The following is a 15,346-nucleotide window of genomic DNA, read 5'->3' on the forward strand; positions in this document are numbered from 1 at the left end:
GTAAGGCCTGCTTTTACCAGTATAAGAGTTGGAAAAAATGTTTTAAAGTTTTTTTTCCCCCACTCATTTATAATTTTAAAATACTTTTTAAAAAAAGGGAAGTTTATTTTTAGCCCCGTAAAAAACTTTAATTATTTTTTCAAAAAATTAAATTTTTGTTTAAAATATCAAATTTTATGTAATTTTAACTAATTTAAAAAAGTGATTTAAAAATGTTTTTATTTAATGTTTTAGTTATTTTTGCGGTGATCTCCATTCATATATTTGACAGGTCTATCTGTCAAAAGTATGAAGGGAGATTCCCTTCTCCTATTGGTTGGCCTGGCCCATGTGATCCCAGGGACACTTGCGAATTACATGCGCCCCTGGGATACGTGGGCCCTGCGAATTTCGACTGTGGAGAGGCCCAGGAGTGGAAGTGTCCGGACCTCGGGAGCCCTCAGGTAAGTTAGTAGATTTTTTTCCGATAGGAGGCATCTGCACGCAGGAAGCCTCCTATTGGAAATTACGGGACATTATCCCTGAAAAGGGGCACAAATCTGTCCCCACATTTCTATGCCTGGCTTGAAACTTCAAAATAACAACATGTCTGCCTACAGAAAAGTGCTTTCAGTTAGTTGAAATTTATGGGCCCAGAACTTGGTGTCGGGGGCTTGCCGCACGTGCAAGCCCCCGATGTGCGCTCACCCTGCGCGCCGACATCTGAAACCTGGCCCGCAGTGGATTTCCTATCAGAGGCCCGGTTCAGATGTCGGCCTGTGCTAACCTGACCCAGCGGCGTAGTTAGTGCGATGTGCCGGCTGGGATCAGGTGAGCACTGTTCAGCCAATCAGGGGAGGGGAAACTTCATTCATAAGTTTGAGAGTAAGAACTGTCAAACTCATGAGAAGTACTGCACCCCAAAACACTACTTAAACTTTAAATAAAATTTTAAAAAAACATCCCAATCATTAAATTAAGTATAAATAAGTTAAAAAAATTTAAACAATAATTTTTTTTTTCTGAAAAAAATAAATTTTTAATAAAAAGGGTCTAAAACTAAACTTACCTTATTGTAGATTCTTTAAAATAATAAACCTGTGGAAAAAAAATTCTAAATTGCACTAAAACACCACTTACCTGTAAAAATAAATACTTACGTGTGCTTTTTACAAGCGTAAAGACCGGAGGCCTTTACACAGCCGCAAATCCCCCAAAACAGAGGAAATCCAAGACGCACGTGCTGCCCCCTACAGCGCACGCGCTAGCCTCTTCAACTCTTGGGCTGGAGGAGAGGAAATGCCGGTTTTCAGCGCATGCGCTGTGCATGCTGAAAACCGGCATTTCCTCCGGCCAGACGCGTGAGTACCCCTTCCGTACTCACGCGTTTGGGGAGGAATTTCTGCCCCATTAGGTTACAAAAGACTTTTATTCTGAGAAGAGACATGAATGTAGGTACAAATTTGTGGCTTTGGCGGAAAATGACAGGCTTCAAATGTAATCAAACAACTGTACAGCATCACGGAGTAACTAAAAAGGAAGAACTGTTGACCATTACAGAGGAAAAGACAATGCTGCACTACATCACCATGACTGAGTGCAACACAAACACAAGAGTGCTAAATCTACAATGCTGGTCAAATGCATTTCTGATGCTGCCACTGAAAAGCAGATGATGAAACGATGTTTAATAGCATGAAGCCGAAGGGCCTCTATCCGTGCTGTATAACTCTATGACTCTAAGTAGACACAGACCAAGACAAAAGTCTGACAGTTAGCACTCCCGTTAAGACCCACAGGGGCCGATAACACAGGTGTGCTGAAGCATATTGGGTGCATGTTCCCCAGGATGTCGGGTGAAGAGGGCTGAGGCACAAAACATGCCTCAAGTGCTCAGCATGCCCTAAAATGGGCAATAAAAGGGGCCGGAGCCAGAGCACATGTGGTTACTCGGCCCCCGACTTTCACTTAAATGAAGACACCCACCCCACAATGTGGCTGGTGTGCCTGAGCAGTGGTCTTGTTGTATGATGCTCATTAGGAACGGGCATTGAAGGGGAGCTCACCTTTAAAAAGTAAAAAGACTATTTTGGCAACTCTGCTTTTTGTCAACTCACACCAGTGCTTCCCATGCCTGGCATCCCCATAGTTCTTGCCACCTGCCCCATGCCTCCAAAATGTCTGGCGCACGCACAAGGAGCATCCAGCAGTCCATTGCTGAAGTCTGATAATGCTGCCCTAGCAACACATAGTGAGATATGCACCCGAAGCACCAGTAACTTTTAAATGAGCTGTCGCATGAGGTCAGCTTTATCATAATTAGGGGAGTGAAGTGCGCAAACAGCACTGGCATCAGCAGCCATGCACAGGGGTCAAAATAACACCCCTTTAAAGCACTAGAACCACTTATGCAAATCTAACAAGAAATACAGATACCAATCACATTCTTTTATATAAATAGCTATATTGCATTTGCTCCAAAACTATTTGTTTATCCATTAAATGCAATGCATTAAGTGCGTACCAATACTTAATTAATAGTTCAAAAAATACGACGACAATTTTTCTCCACACCCTTCTTCTCCCCCTAAAATTTTCTATCCCTCCTCACCACCACATATTTCCCAAAAGTGTGAGGTTATGCACTTTGGCAGGAAAAATCATAGAGCAAGTTATTATCTTAATGGCAAGAAACTGGAAAGTACTGTAGTACAAAGGGATCTGGGGGTCCTGGTGCACGAAACTCAAAAAGTTAGTATGCAGGTGCAGCAAGTGATTAAGAAGGCCAATGGAATGTTGGCTTTTATTGCTAGGGGGATGGAATATAAAAACAGGGAGGTATTGCTGCAGTTGTACAAGGTATTGGTGAGACCGCACCTGGAATACTGCGTACAGTTTTGGTGTCCATACTTAAGAAAAGACATACTTGCTCTCGAGTCAGTACAAAGAAGGTTCACTCGGTTAATCCCGGGGATGAGGGGGTGGTCCTATGAGGAGAGGTTGAGTAGGTTGGGACTCTACTCATTGGAGTTCAGAAGAATGAGAGGCAATCTTATTGAAACATATAAGATTGTGAAGGGGCTTAATCGGGTGGATGCGGTGAGGATGTTCCCAATGATGGGTGAAACTAGAACTAGGGGGCATAATCTTAAAATAAGAGGCTGCTCATTCAAAACTGAGGTGAGGAGAAACTTCTTCACTCAGAGGGTGGTAGGTTTGTGGAATTTGCTGCCCCAGAAAGCTGTGGAAGCTACATCATTAAATAAATTTAAAAGAGAAATAGATAGTTTCCTAGAAGTAAAGGGAATTAAGGGTTACGGGGAGCGGGCAGGAAATTGGACATGAGTCTAGGTTCGGAATGGTCATGGCCCTGTGGGTAGTGGAGTGGGCCCAGGGGCCGTGTAGCCTTGTTCTGCTCCTACTGTGTTCTAATTCTGTGTTAGATTTCAGGAGATGGTTTTATTCCTGTTCCTGGCTGGGGTGGAGATCGCCTTTACAGAAGGTAAGTACTGTAGAAAATATAGGGACAGAGTGATCTCCTGGAAGAATTTCGATCGCCTAGATGGGTCGGAGAGGAATTTCCCAGATTTTTTTCTCCCAAATTGGCCATGGGGTCTTTATCTGGTTTTTCGCCTCTCCCTGGAGATCACATGGGTTCGGGTGGATGCAGAGTGATATAAGATTTGAGGTTAGGATCAGATCAGCCACGATCTTATTGAATGGTGGAGCAGGCTCGAGGGGCCGATTGGCCTACTCCTGCTCCTATTTCTTATGTTCTTTTATGTTCTTCCCCTCCTTTCCTGAAGACACTGACTCATGCTGGCCCGTGGCACGCCTCTGGTACCTTGTCCAAATCAGCTATTCTGCATGTGCAAACCTAGACAGTGCGCATTATTGAACTGTGAGAAAAACTGAACTAACACAGCCCCAGCCAATGTCCATATATTTCAGCTTTCCACTAGGGATTACTATGTAGCAATTGGAAGCAGGAATCCAAACTGACTCTTCCCCTCGCAAGCCCAGGAACGCTGCAGAGCTAACTGTACCCCTTCCAAGCTAGTATCGGCTAATTCAGTGCAGACCAGATTCTGAACTTGGCATATCACTGGTTTATTATGCTTCGTATCAACACAGCATTTCTCCAGAACCTCTGGAGGGCATCCGGTTCATAAAGTAGGTCCCTATATATATGTTATAGATAGATGTTTCTTAAAGTGTACATAGAACCCTTCTATGAAATACATCAGGACCATCCACAACTTTCAAGAAGCTTGAAAGATTCTACATAAAAAAAATACACTCCATGCAAAAACAAAAAGCTGATGGAAATAGGTAGCTTATTACGGCAGTCCTGTGTCACACACATATCAATGTAGGACTTCTTCCCCCTTTACGTTGCAGTGCTACTTCAGCTGCGGCATTGTTTTATAGATAAAGCGGTGGCAGTATCACCAGAGAAGCCAAGAACTCTCAGAACATTGTGTTCCATGTTTTTCTTGCCACACTCAGCCCACCTGTAAAGATTAACAATGCAGTTTATGAATTGTTGGCCCTGTACAGACAGACCTTTTTCAAAAAAGGGAGACATCTCCAGTCACAGAACGCAAGTGTCACAATTGGGACTTTTTAAGGAACTGGTCACCTCTAAACTCCTTTGTGCACAGTTGCTTCTCCATCGCCACTGGTGCATTGGAAGCCCCAGTACATTGGGTAACGGTTTCAAGCAGAAGTAGTTCTGCAATCGATTCCTCCTGCAGAAATGTTTCAAGGGGAGAGTTTATAATCTGAGCCTGACACAATGTGGCATTGTATGGCAGGATGCTACAGCAGCTTCTATTTAACATTTATCATGGCCATTATCAGTGTGTGATCAACTCTGTAGCAAGCTATTTGTGAGATTCATTTTATCTCCGGTTTATGTGCACAAGTAAGATTTAACTAAGATATCAAAAGAATAAGTTCTGACTAAAGCAGACCATTATTCTTGTAATAACCTCTGAAAATCTTTGCCCATAAACTAATACTCTAGTGTTTCATCCGTTTAAATCTGTGTTATATTCTATAATGACATTTCAGAAGCAGGCTTTCCAAATGCCATTTTTAATTAATTGAAATAATCTGCTTTCATCAGCCCGCTCTGCTGGTAATTTTGTTTTTATTATTTGTAATAACGTGCAAAGCTTTTGGACATATGCACAATTCTCTGTGGCCTAAAAATTATTGCAATTCAGAACAAGCTGCAGCAATTTTTCTTTACCGCTGTAAACAGGTTGCTCATTTCTTTGATGCCACTCATTTCACAGAGACCTCTGCTGGCTGGCTTCACGCAGAGACTGGCACAGCACTTTGGAAAGCAGATTGTCATTTTATATAACCAAAGATGGCATTATTGCCTGGTGCGAAGACTTGCTATTTTACACCATTTTAGCAGACTTGCCAGCTCCTTTTGGATGCCAAAAATCTTTTAATTCTGTGAACATTTGGTAACTCTGCATCCCAACTACCATTAATGGGTTGTTTCCAGCAACAATCCAAAACTGTTGTGTTTTAATAGGTTTATTTTACCGGCATGACCAAGGCTATCTTGTCCTGCCAAACTACTTGTACCAGCACTGAGGCGGAGCGCACATAATAAAAGGGCTTGCAATAGAACTGGTGTTTGGACTGCTCGGGTACTTTTATTTTGAGCAAGGTGCGACATGCTCAATCTTTTTCACATTCTGTGCACACAAACCACAGGTGTACCGAAACAGCGAACTGCATCCGTTGGATTCCTTGCTCATATGCGAGCAATGCATTGATACAACAATTTTCAGTCAGAATCCTGTCAGAGATTGTTTCCTCCTGCTTCAGCAATCTCCCTACAGCTTTAGTTAAATAAATCCATATCATACCACTGCACACGTTTCTGTCTTTGTCAACAATCAGTGATAGCAATTGTTTATCACCTTTACAACCGGCTCGCTCTCACCGCTAACTTTGCAACTGTTGGCCTGCTGAATAAATAATAACTGCAACAAATAAGTGCAATACGTTCTGCGTGGGAATGGGGCAGCAATCTTTGCGTGGCTATTTTAACTGTACGTCACCCCGATCCAGACAGGTGGGGTGGGTTAAAATCCCCCCCCCCCCACCCCACCCCCGAGTTATGTTAGATACACAAACATACCATCAAGCACTCTTTCTCAGCAGATTTATTTTTGCAATTCTAAAAACAGAACCCAAAGTAATCCAAGTAACCAGGGAAATACAAAACAAAGGAAACAAAAATGAAAAGCTAACAGTGAAGTGCAGTGATCAAACCTGAAAACACTTTAAAATGTGCAAATATCTAGAAAAGGGTAGAGAAAGGACTAGAACAGATAAGTAAATGAAATACTTTATGCAGCTAAATATTGTCAGCTCGTTATTTTATTTACAAAGGAAGAGGTGTTATAATAGAGTTTTGTACAGTTGATGTTTCCCCCACGTTTTACCATGGTCATACACCATATTACAGGAAACTGGATTTTAAAACCACAAGGGCAAGAAAAGGAGTGGAAATTTGAAAAACATGCTGTGGTAGTGGAAAGGGAAGAGTAAACAACACCAAACAATAATAGGAAGGGTACAAATTAAATGTCATCCACAGAAGTATACAGTTAATATCAAAGCTTAGTTCTCCAAATGGATGATGCAAGTCAGGTGGAAGAAAATAGATAAGGAAAATGTTTTAAGGTTGTTTGGTTCGAGAAAAGGGGTGAGAATAGATAGATTTGAAAGACTGAACAGGCTGGGGCTCTTTTCTCTGGAAAAGAGAAGGCTGAGAGGTGACCTGATAGAGGCCTTTAAAATTATGAAGGGGTTCAATAGGGTTGACGTAGAGAAGATGTTTCCACTTGTGGGGAGTCCAAAACTAGGGGCCATAAATATAAGATAGTCACTAAAAAATCCAACAAGGAATTCAGGCGAAACTTCACTCAGAGTGATGAGAACGTAGAACTCGCTACCACATGGATAGTATAGATGTATTTAAGGAGAAGCTAGATAAGTACATGAGGGAGAAAAGAAGGATACATCGCTAGGAAGAGAAGTAGTAAATGGAGTGGGAGAAGGCTCGTGAGGAACATAAACAATGTTTCTGTGCTGTAAATACTATGCAAGATTAGGTTAAATAGGAAAAAAGTAAAAGTCAAAAGAAGAAATCAAAGCAACCACAAGTAAAACGTCCTTTCAATTTTGACTCTAATTGTGTTTTACATTTACTTTTGCAGGTCAGAGTTACTAACACAATAATAAAGCTATTCATGACAGTTGAGCAACTGTAATATTTATGTTCATTTCAGTCACATGGTGTTACCCAAAACTTAAAAGCAGCTAGTGCAGGGAGACTCATTTCACAAGACAGGACAACAGTCTGAGTTAAAACATGTGGAGCCTGTTAAGGATAGAAAAATGGATTTAATAGTATGGGGGAAAAACCTTAAATAAATCACCTCCACTAGAGAAAGCAGTGTTTTTCAAAATCAGTAGTTGGAAGGATTGGAGGTACATCCAAGGCCATAAAAGAGATGAGTAATGAATTGGTCATTAAAGTTGGACTGTTTTAATACCCATTTATTTAGACTTTGTCAAATTTTCTGCCAACTTTTTCCCCTCCCTTTCGATCTTGAAGGCAGTGCCTTCCAGCTGGAGTTTGGATCTATGGACTTTAGTTGATCTCTGATACTTGGCAAGTGTGGGGATTCATCACTTGAGCCCCAGCTGAGATTAACCGATTCAATACATTGTGCATTGAAGGAGAGAGCTTACTAGACTCTATTTCCTAGAAACTCAATTGCGCTGCATTCATGTTAGAGATAAAACAGGTGGCTAAGGGTCCAAATTAGCAGGCGGCATGTGCGCGCTCATTCTGCATTGCTAGTGCGCCGCCTGTAATATTGGTTATGGTTGCTCAGGAGACATCCAGGGGGCAAGTCTGAAATTTAAAAAAATATATATTTATTCATTCATGGGATGGTGGTGAGCTGCTTTTGTGAACCGCTGCAATCCATGTGGTGAAGGTACTCCCACAGTGTTATAAGGTAGGGAGTTCCAGGATTTTTGACTCGGCGACACATGTCCAAGTCAGGATGGTATGGAACTTGAGGTGGTGATGTACCCATGTGCCTGCTGCCGTTGTCCTTCTAGGTGATAGAGGTCGTTGGTTTGGAAGGTGCTGTCGAAGAAGCCCTGGTGAGTTTCTGCAGTACATATTGTAGATGGTACACACTGCAGCCATGTTGTGCTGATAGTGGAGGGAGTGAATGTTTAAAGAGGTGGATGGGGTGCCGATCAAGCGGACTGCTTTGTCCTGGATGGTGTGCAGTCTCTTGAGTATTGTTGGAGCTGCACTCCTCTAGACAAGTAGACAGTGTTCCATCACAGACCGCAGAATACCCAGTCTCTTATGTGCTCTTGTAGCCATAGTATTTATATGGCTGGTCCAGTTAAGTTTCGGGTCAATCATGACCCCCAAGATATTGATAGTGGGCGATTCAATGATGGTAATGCCATTGAATGTCAAGGGGAGGTGGTAAGACTCTTGCTTGTTAGAGATGGTCATTGCCTGACACGTGTGGCGCAAATATTACTTGCCACTTATCAGCCCAAGCCTGGATGTTGTCCAGGTCTTGCTGCATGCGGGAAAGGACTGCTTCATTATTTGAAAAATTGCAAATGGAACAGCATACCGTGCAATCAATGAGCATCTCCACTTATGACCTCATGATGGAGAGGTGGTGTTGATGAAGCAGCTGAAGATGGTTGAGCCTAGGACACTGCCCTGAGGGAACACCTGCAGCAATGTCCTAGGGCAGAGATGGCTGGCCTCCAACAACCACAACCATCTTCCTTTGTGCTAGGTATGACTACAGCCAGTGACAAGTTTCCCCCCAATCTCCACTGACTTCAGTTTCACTAGGGCTCCTTGGTGCCACACTAGGTCAAATGCTGCCTTGATGTCAAGGGTAGTCACTCTCACCTCAACTCAGGAATTCAGCTCTTTTGTCCATGTTTGGACCAAGGCCTAGTGGTCCTGGTGGAAAAAAACTGAGCATCGTGAACAAGTTATTGTCGAGTAACTGCTGCTTGATAGCACTGTCAATGACACCTTCCATCACTTTGATGATGATTGAGATTAGGCTGATGGGATGGTAATTGACCAGGTTGGATTTGTCCTGCTTTTTGTGGACAGGACATACCTAGACAATTTTCCACTTTGTTGGGTAGATGCCAGTGTTATAGCTGTACTGGAACAGCTTGGCTAGACGCGCAGCTAATTCTGGAGCAAAGGTCTTCAGCACTACAGCCGGGATGTTGTCGAGGCCCACAGCCTTTGCTGTATCCAGTACACTCAACCATTTCTTGATATCACATGGAATGAATCGAGTTGGCTGAAGACTGGCTTCTGTGATGGTTGAGATTGATCATCCACTCTGCACTTTTGGCTGAAGATGGTTGCAAACTCTTCAGCCTAGTCTTTTGTACTCACGTACTGGGATCCACCATCGTCGAGCATGAGTCTGTTCATGGAGCCTCCTCCTCCGGTTAGCTGTTTAATTGTCCACCATCATTCACGATTGGATGTGGCAGGTCTGCGGAGCTTTGATCTGATCCGCTGGTTGTGGGATCGCTTAGCTGTCTATATCATACTGCTTCCACTGTTTAGCATGCACATAGTCCTGTGTTGTAGCTTCACCAGGTTGGCACCTCATTTTCAGGTACACCTGGTGCTGCTCCTGGCATGCACTTCTACACTCCTCATTGAAACAGGGTTGGTCGCCTGACTTGATGGTGAAAATAGAGTGAGGTTACAGGTTGTGGTGGAATACAATGCTGTTGCTGCTGATGGTCCATAGTACTTCATGGATGCCCAGTTTTCAGCTGCTAAATCTGTTCTTAATCTATCCCATTTAGCATGGTGGTAGTGCCACACAACATGATGGAGGGTGTCCTCAATGTGAAGACAGGACTTCATCTCCAAAATGACTGTGCGGTGGTCACTCCTACCAATACTGTCGTGGACAGATGCATCTGCGACAGGTAGATTGGTTAGGACGAGGTCAAGCAGGTTTTCCCCTCGTGTTGGTTCTCTCACCACGTGCCGCAATGCCCAGACTGGCAGCTATGTCCTACAGAACTCAGCCAGCTCGGTCAGTAGTGGTACTCCCTAGCCACTCTTAGTGATGGGCATTTAAATCACCAACCCAGAGTACCTTCTGTGCTTTTGCTAATCTCAGTGCTTCTTCCAAGTGGTGTTCAACATGGAGGAGTACTGATTCATCAGCTGAGGGAGGGTGACAGGTAGTAATCAGCTGGAGATTTCCTTGCCCATGTTTGACCTGATGCCATGAGATGTCATGGGGTCCGGAGTCAATTGCCAGGACTCCCAGGGCCACTCCCTCCCAACTGTATACCACTGTGCCGCCACCACTGGTGGGTCTGCCTGCTGGTGGGACAGGACATACTCTGGGATGACGTTGGAGGAGTCTGGGACGTTGGCTGATAGGTAGGATTCTGTGAGTATGACTATGTCAGGCTGTTACTTGACTAGTCTGTGGGATAGCACTCCCAAGTTTGGCACAGATGTTAGTGAGGAGGACTTTACAGGGTCGACTGGGCTGGGTGTGCCTTTGTCATGTCTGAATCCAATGCCTGGATCGAAGCTGGATGGTCCATCAGGTTTTATTCTTATTATACTTCTTTGTAGCGGTTTGTTACAACGGAGTGGCTTGCTAGGCTATGTCAGAGGGCAGTTAAGAGTCAACCACATTGCTGTGGGTCTGGAGCCACATATAGGCCAGATCGGATAAGGATGGCAGGTTTCCTTCTCTAAAGATTATAGTGAACTAGTTGGATTTCACAACAATCCAATAGCTTCATGGTCAACATCACCGATATTAGCTTTTTATTCCAGATTTATTTAATTCTGTTTTTTTTTTTTTTTAAAAAGGCTGAATTCAAACTCTCAAACTACATTGGTGGAATTTGAACGTGCGTTTCCGGATTATTTGTCTAGGCCTCTGTATTATTAGTTCAGTAACATAACCATTACAGAACCGTGCCTGATAAGGGCCCAATATGGCATTCGGCCCATTGCATATGCAAATCAGGGGATCAAACGTCTGTTTCAGGCCCTTTTGACAAATTGGTCTGCGAATGATTGCAACATGCACTGTACATGCTGCGGTAAATATCTTCAGGTGCTCAGCAGCCAAACCAGTGGTCCTGAAGGAGGCCGCTGGAGGCTGCCACCAAAAAAAGTAAGTTTCAAGGTTTTTTTTTTTTACGCATCTTATTGTGCAACCAGGAGGAGCAGGAGTGCTCATCCCGGCTTCACGCTAAAACCATGGGCTGCTGCTAGCCGACCCCCCCTTCTCCCCAATTGCCTCCTCGCCGACTCTTCTGAGGCTGATCTTGTTGCCCCGCCAGCGCGACCTGATCTGGGGTCGCGAGTGGCGTCCGCCGCTCACCAGTACGATCCTACCGAGGCGAGCGGACCAGTATACCATGATCCCGCCGCCGACTTCATAAGGCACGAGCCGCAACCAAATATGGGCGCGATCCAATTTCTAGGCCAACTCAGCTACTCACCGAATAAATTTCCCAAATCGTTGGAGCCTGAGCGCTTACTGCAAGACAACGGAACCAGACGGAATGCTTCAAGGAACACACAAGGAAATGAGGATAGAAATGAGGCGAGTTCTGGTTGAAACTTTTCATACAGCAACAGGTACAAGAAAGTGACAAATCACAGCTTGTGTTTCAAATTTTGAAAGTCAGAAAACATGAGTTTGGCAATTGTCGGCCTGTTCACGTGTCATCAACAGTAGGGATAACACGTCTGTTATAAAAGGAACCAATTCAAGAGCATCTAAGAACAAAAATCATTTCACCCACATTGAATTTTTAAAAAGGCAGTTCAAATTGAAATTATTTGACAGTATTACAGAATAGGGGGATAAGGATAATGTGCCAGATGCTACATTTCTACAACTTCAAAAGCCACTTGAGCTGATGTTGCAAAAGGGCCTTAGGATTGAAGCAAAACAGGAAGAGGCAGCAAGCTGGATAGCAAAGGGGCTAAATAGTGGAAAACAACAAATGGCAATAGTTCTTGCTAGACATGTTCCAGCTGCAGACCTCTGCTTCTGATATTATTAATACTCCTTCGAAAAAGTACTAAGAATGTGGAATTTTGCATGGAAAAGCAAGACGTTCAAAGTAAATATAGAGACTTAAAAATCAGAGATACACTGTAAATGAAATCTAATGTTGAAAAATGTATGGATGATAGAAAATAGTACTAAAAATAACAAGGTAAAGGGTCAGTAATTAAATGACAGGAGTCCAGAGAAAGACAATGGGGTAATAGTTGCTAAACACTGATAGTATTATCACAAAGTGTAATAGTAGTTACAAAAGAGAGAAAAACGTTGCAGTGTTACTGTCTGGTGTGATACTGAACCATATAGACCAGGAAGGTCTTGTACTGAATCTAGACCTGTGCTGTGGTAGCTTATCTTTGTTGGGGAGGTAGCAAGAGTTCTACTATTGCCCGAGTGTCCTCATGATAGAAAGGAGGAAAATCAGCTGAGGTTCCTGCATCTGACTGTTACTAAAAGGTAAGTACATGTTGGACACTGGAAGGGAAAAGTGTTGGGCTTGGTTATTTTACTGTGGTTGAAGAGCCTGCTGGCACTCATTATCTAGACTAGAATTCCAACTAAAGTGAAATATTGGAGGATACTGGCATTACAATCAGTGCCTTCGGGAGATGATAGGATAAAAGATGATAAAATTAGAGGTGAAAAATAAGAGACTCCACTTCCCCTTTTATTTAAACAAAATGTTGCAGTATATAGTTAGATCCTTTGAATATAAGGGCTATTCCCCGATCTAGTGTTCCCAGTAGAGAAGGCACATTTTGGGAAATTACAGGCACGTTCTTCATCATGAAAATGAACAGACAGAGAATCAGAGGTTGCTTACCTGCAAATTACCTGAGATACCATCCCTGGGAGCTCCAGATTGCAGAATCATCACTATAAATCCAAGAAACTAGTACTGACCACAAAACATTTCTGAAACCACCCATGGAACACTACATCCAAGTGCAGTTAGCGAATTTGGGGGAAAAAAAGACAGAGATAGTGGAAAGTCAGGAGATAATTCCAAGTTATAAACCATTGAGTTTATGAAGAGAGGCAGAGGAAGTTAGTTTTAGTCTCGCTGAAGGAAAAAAAACGGTGAGAGAGATATGACTAGTTTTTTCCTTTTAAATAAGAAAGGGAATAGGCAAGAGGGATGGAGCAAATGGTTTTCTGAAAGGGTAGAACTGAAGGGCATGATTATAAACTGAGAAAGCCATGAGTGAGTTTGGCATAGGGAGTAGGTCATGCTTAAACACACACAGATATGGGAAAACATGCCAGCAGTGCAGTCAATATGAAATAGAATCAGAGAATCATTGAAATTTACAGCACAGAAATGCTGAAATACTCAACAAAAAGTGGAAGTATCTCGGTTGGGTCAGCAAAGTTGTTCTTAAAAAAAAATTAGACTGGATCCTAAAAAAGGATGTGGATTATGGAATGAGCTGTATTGTCTGAATGGCTTTTTCCTCATCTCTTGGCTCTTGTGTTGTTGACTTTTATTGCAAATTTTATACTTTCTTTTTTGGAAGTAGTGACTGACGTAAGAAAACTACTAGGCACTTGGTCTAAGCGTTAAACAAAGCTTTAATCAACTGTTTTACAACATGGAGGTCTAGTTGTGTCCTTCACTAGTTCCTGTTAAGAATGTCCTGCGCAAGCTGGGCCCGTGCCCGAGTATTTATACTCTCCCTGGACAGCGCCACCCGTAGGCCGCTCAGTATTATTTCATAAGTCTTTCTTTCATGAATGACTGATTCATGTCAGTGAGTATTCCACATAGAGTTATTATTTTTATATATCTCAAAGATTTAAAAATATGCTCACATTTAAATGCAAATCAACTTACCTGAAAAATGTGACAAAGAATTGGACCAGATCCATAAAGCTACTGTGTTGTGAAAAGGAGATCTGTGGAAGAGACATTATAAATATAAAAATTATTACATCTTAAAGACAAAGAATGAGGCATACCTAAAATCGAATCTATTTTTAATAACATTTCCAAAGTTATTTTGCATCAGGTTCCTTTTTTAATCAGATCATGAGTTGAGCTATCAAATTCCTTTTCCACATCGTATCAGTAATATTCAACAAAACTGTAGCAGGACATATTCTAATTTTGACGAACACATTTCTTTAAATCCAGGACCACAACGACCAAATTCACAATGTTTCACTGTTGTGAGAAGGGACATCCCGAAATAGATGACCTGCCATAATTATCCAGTAGCTTAAGAGGATGTGGTTGCCATGGATATTGGTAAAATCACAAATGGCACTAAACTTGATATACATCACTGCCAATCTGAGAAACGTCAAAAAGTATTACAATTATGAATTTTTAGACTTGCTGTTGCAAACATAATAAAAACCAAAGGATTGGAACCCTGATCTTTGGAATTTCAACACATTATAATCTTCCCTTGGCTGTGAAGCCACCCTGCAGGAGTCAGATACAGCTATTAACAGCTTCCCCTAAATGCAGCCTCCACCGAAATGCTGCAGCATAGCTATAGTAAGTAGCTCTGTTATTTCATTCTGATTCTCTTACAAAGCAATTCATCTGCAATGTTTTGCACTGAAATGCCAAATAAATTTGGTGTGATGCCATGCTATTATGACCATCTGGAAAGTAAAGTGACAACAACAGAACTCCATTGTTTAAAAGCAGCAGGCCCCTCTCACTTCTAGCCTAAGAACAATTCGGCTGCTATACTGAAAACTAGCCAATCCACCCCCACAAATGATGCTCATGTGAGAAAACAAAATCTACTGATATATCAGAAAAGTTGATTATTCAGGTCAAAATAATTTATAATGAGCATGGCTCAGTGGTTAAATGCACCACCTACTGTAGTACTAAGTCATACACAGAGATGATTCTAGGATCTGGGGCAGCCACAGGAACACTAAAATTTGCCTCAAAGCACTGGAGAGGTACCACCAAAGCTGCCTCCACAAGCTCCTGCAAATCTATTGGCAGGATAGGCGCACCAACGTCAGTGTTCTTGCTCAGGCCAACATCCCCAGCATCGAAGCTTTGACCACGCTCGATCAGCTCCGATGGACGGGTCACATTGTCCGCATGCCCGATACGAGACTCCCAAAACAAGCGCTCTACTCGGAGCTCCGGCACGGCAAGAGAGCCCCAGGCGGGCTGAGGAAACGCTTCAAGGACACCCTCAAAGCCT

General features: G+C 42.7%; 1 protein-coding gene across 3 annotated transcripts in view; it reads right to left on the reverse strand.

Moving 5' to 3' along the window:
* Window positions 1-15,346, reverse strand: part of atrnl1b (attractin-like 1b) — a 930,295-nt gene that overhangs the window by 391,080 nt on the left and 523,869 nt on the right. For all 3 annotated transcript variants that reach the window (XM_085994422.1, XM_085994421.1, XM_085994423.1), the window contains exon 25: window positions 14,002-14,063. In XM_085994422.1, coding sequence (XP_085850548.1) covers window positions 14,002-14,063 — 62 coding nt within the window. The remainder of the gene's footprint in view (window positions 1-14,001; window positions 14,064-15,346) is intronic.

Source organism: Somniosus microcephalus, chromosome 8 (assembly GCF_052327205.1).
Source record: "Somniosus microcephalus isolate GS21.2 chromosome 8, FLI_Smic_1.0, whole genome shotgun sequence".
NCBI classification, from domain to species: domain Eukaryota; kingdom Metazoa; phylum Chordata; class Chondrichthyes; order Squaliformes; family Somniosidae; genus Somniosus; species Somniosus microcephalus.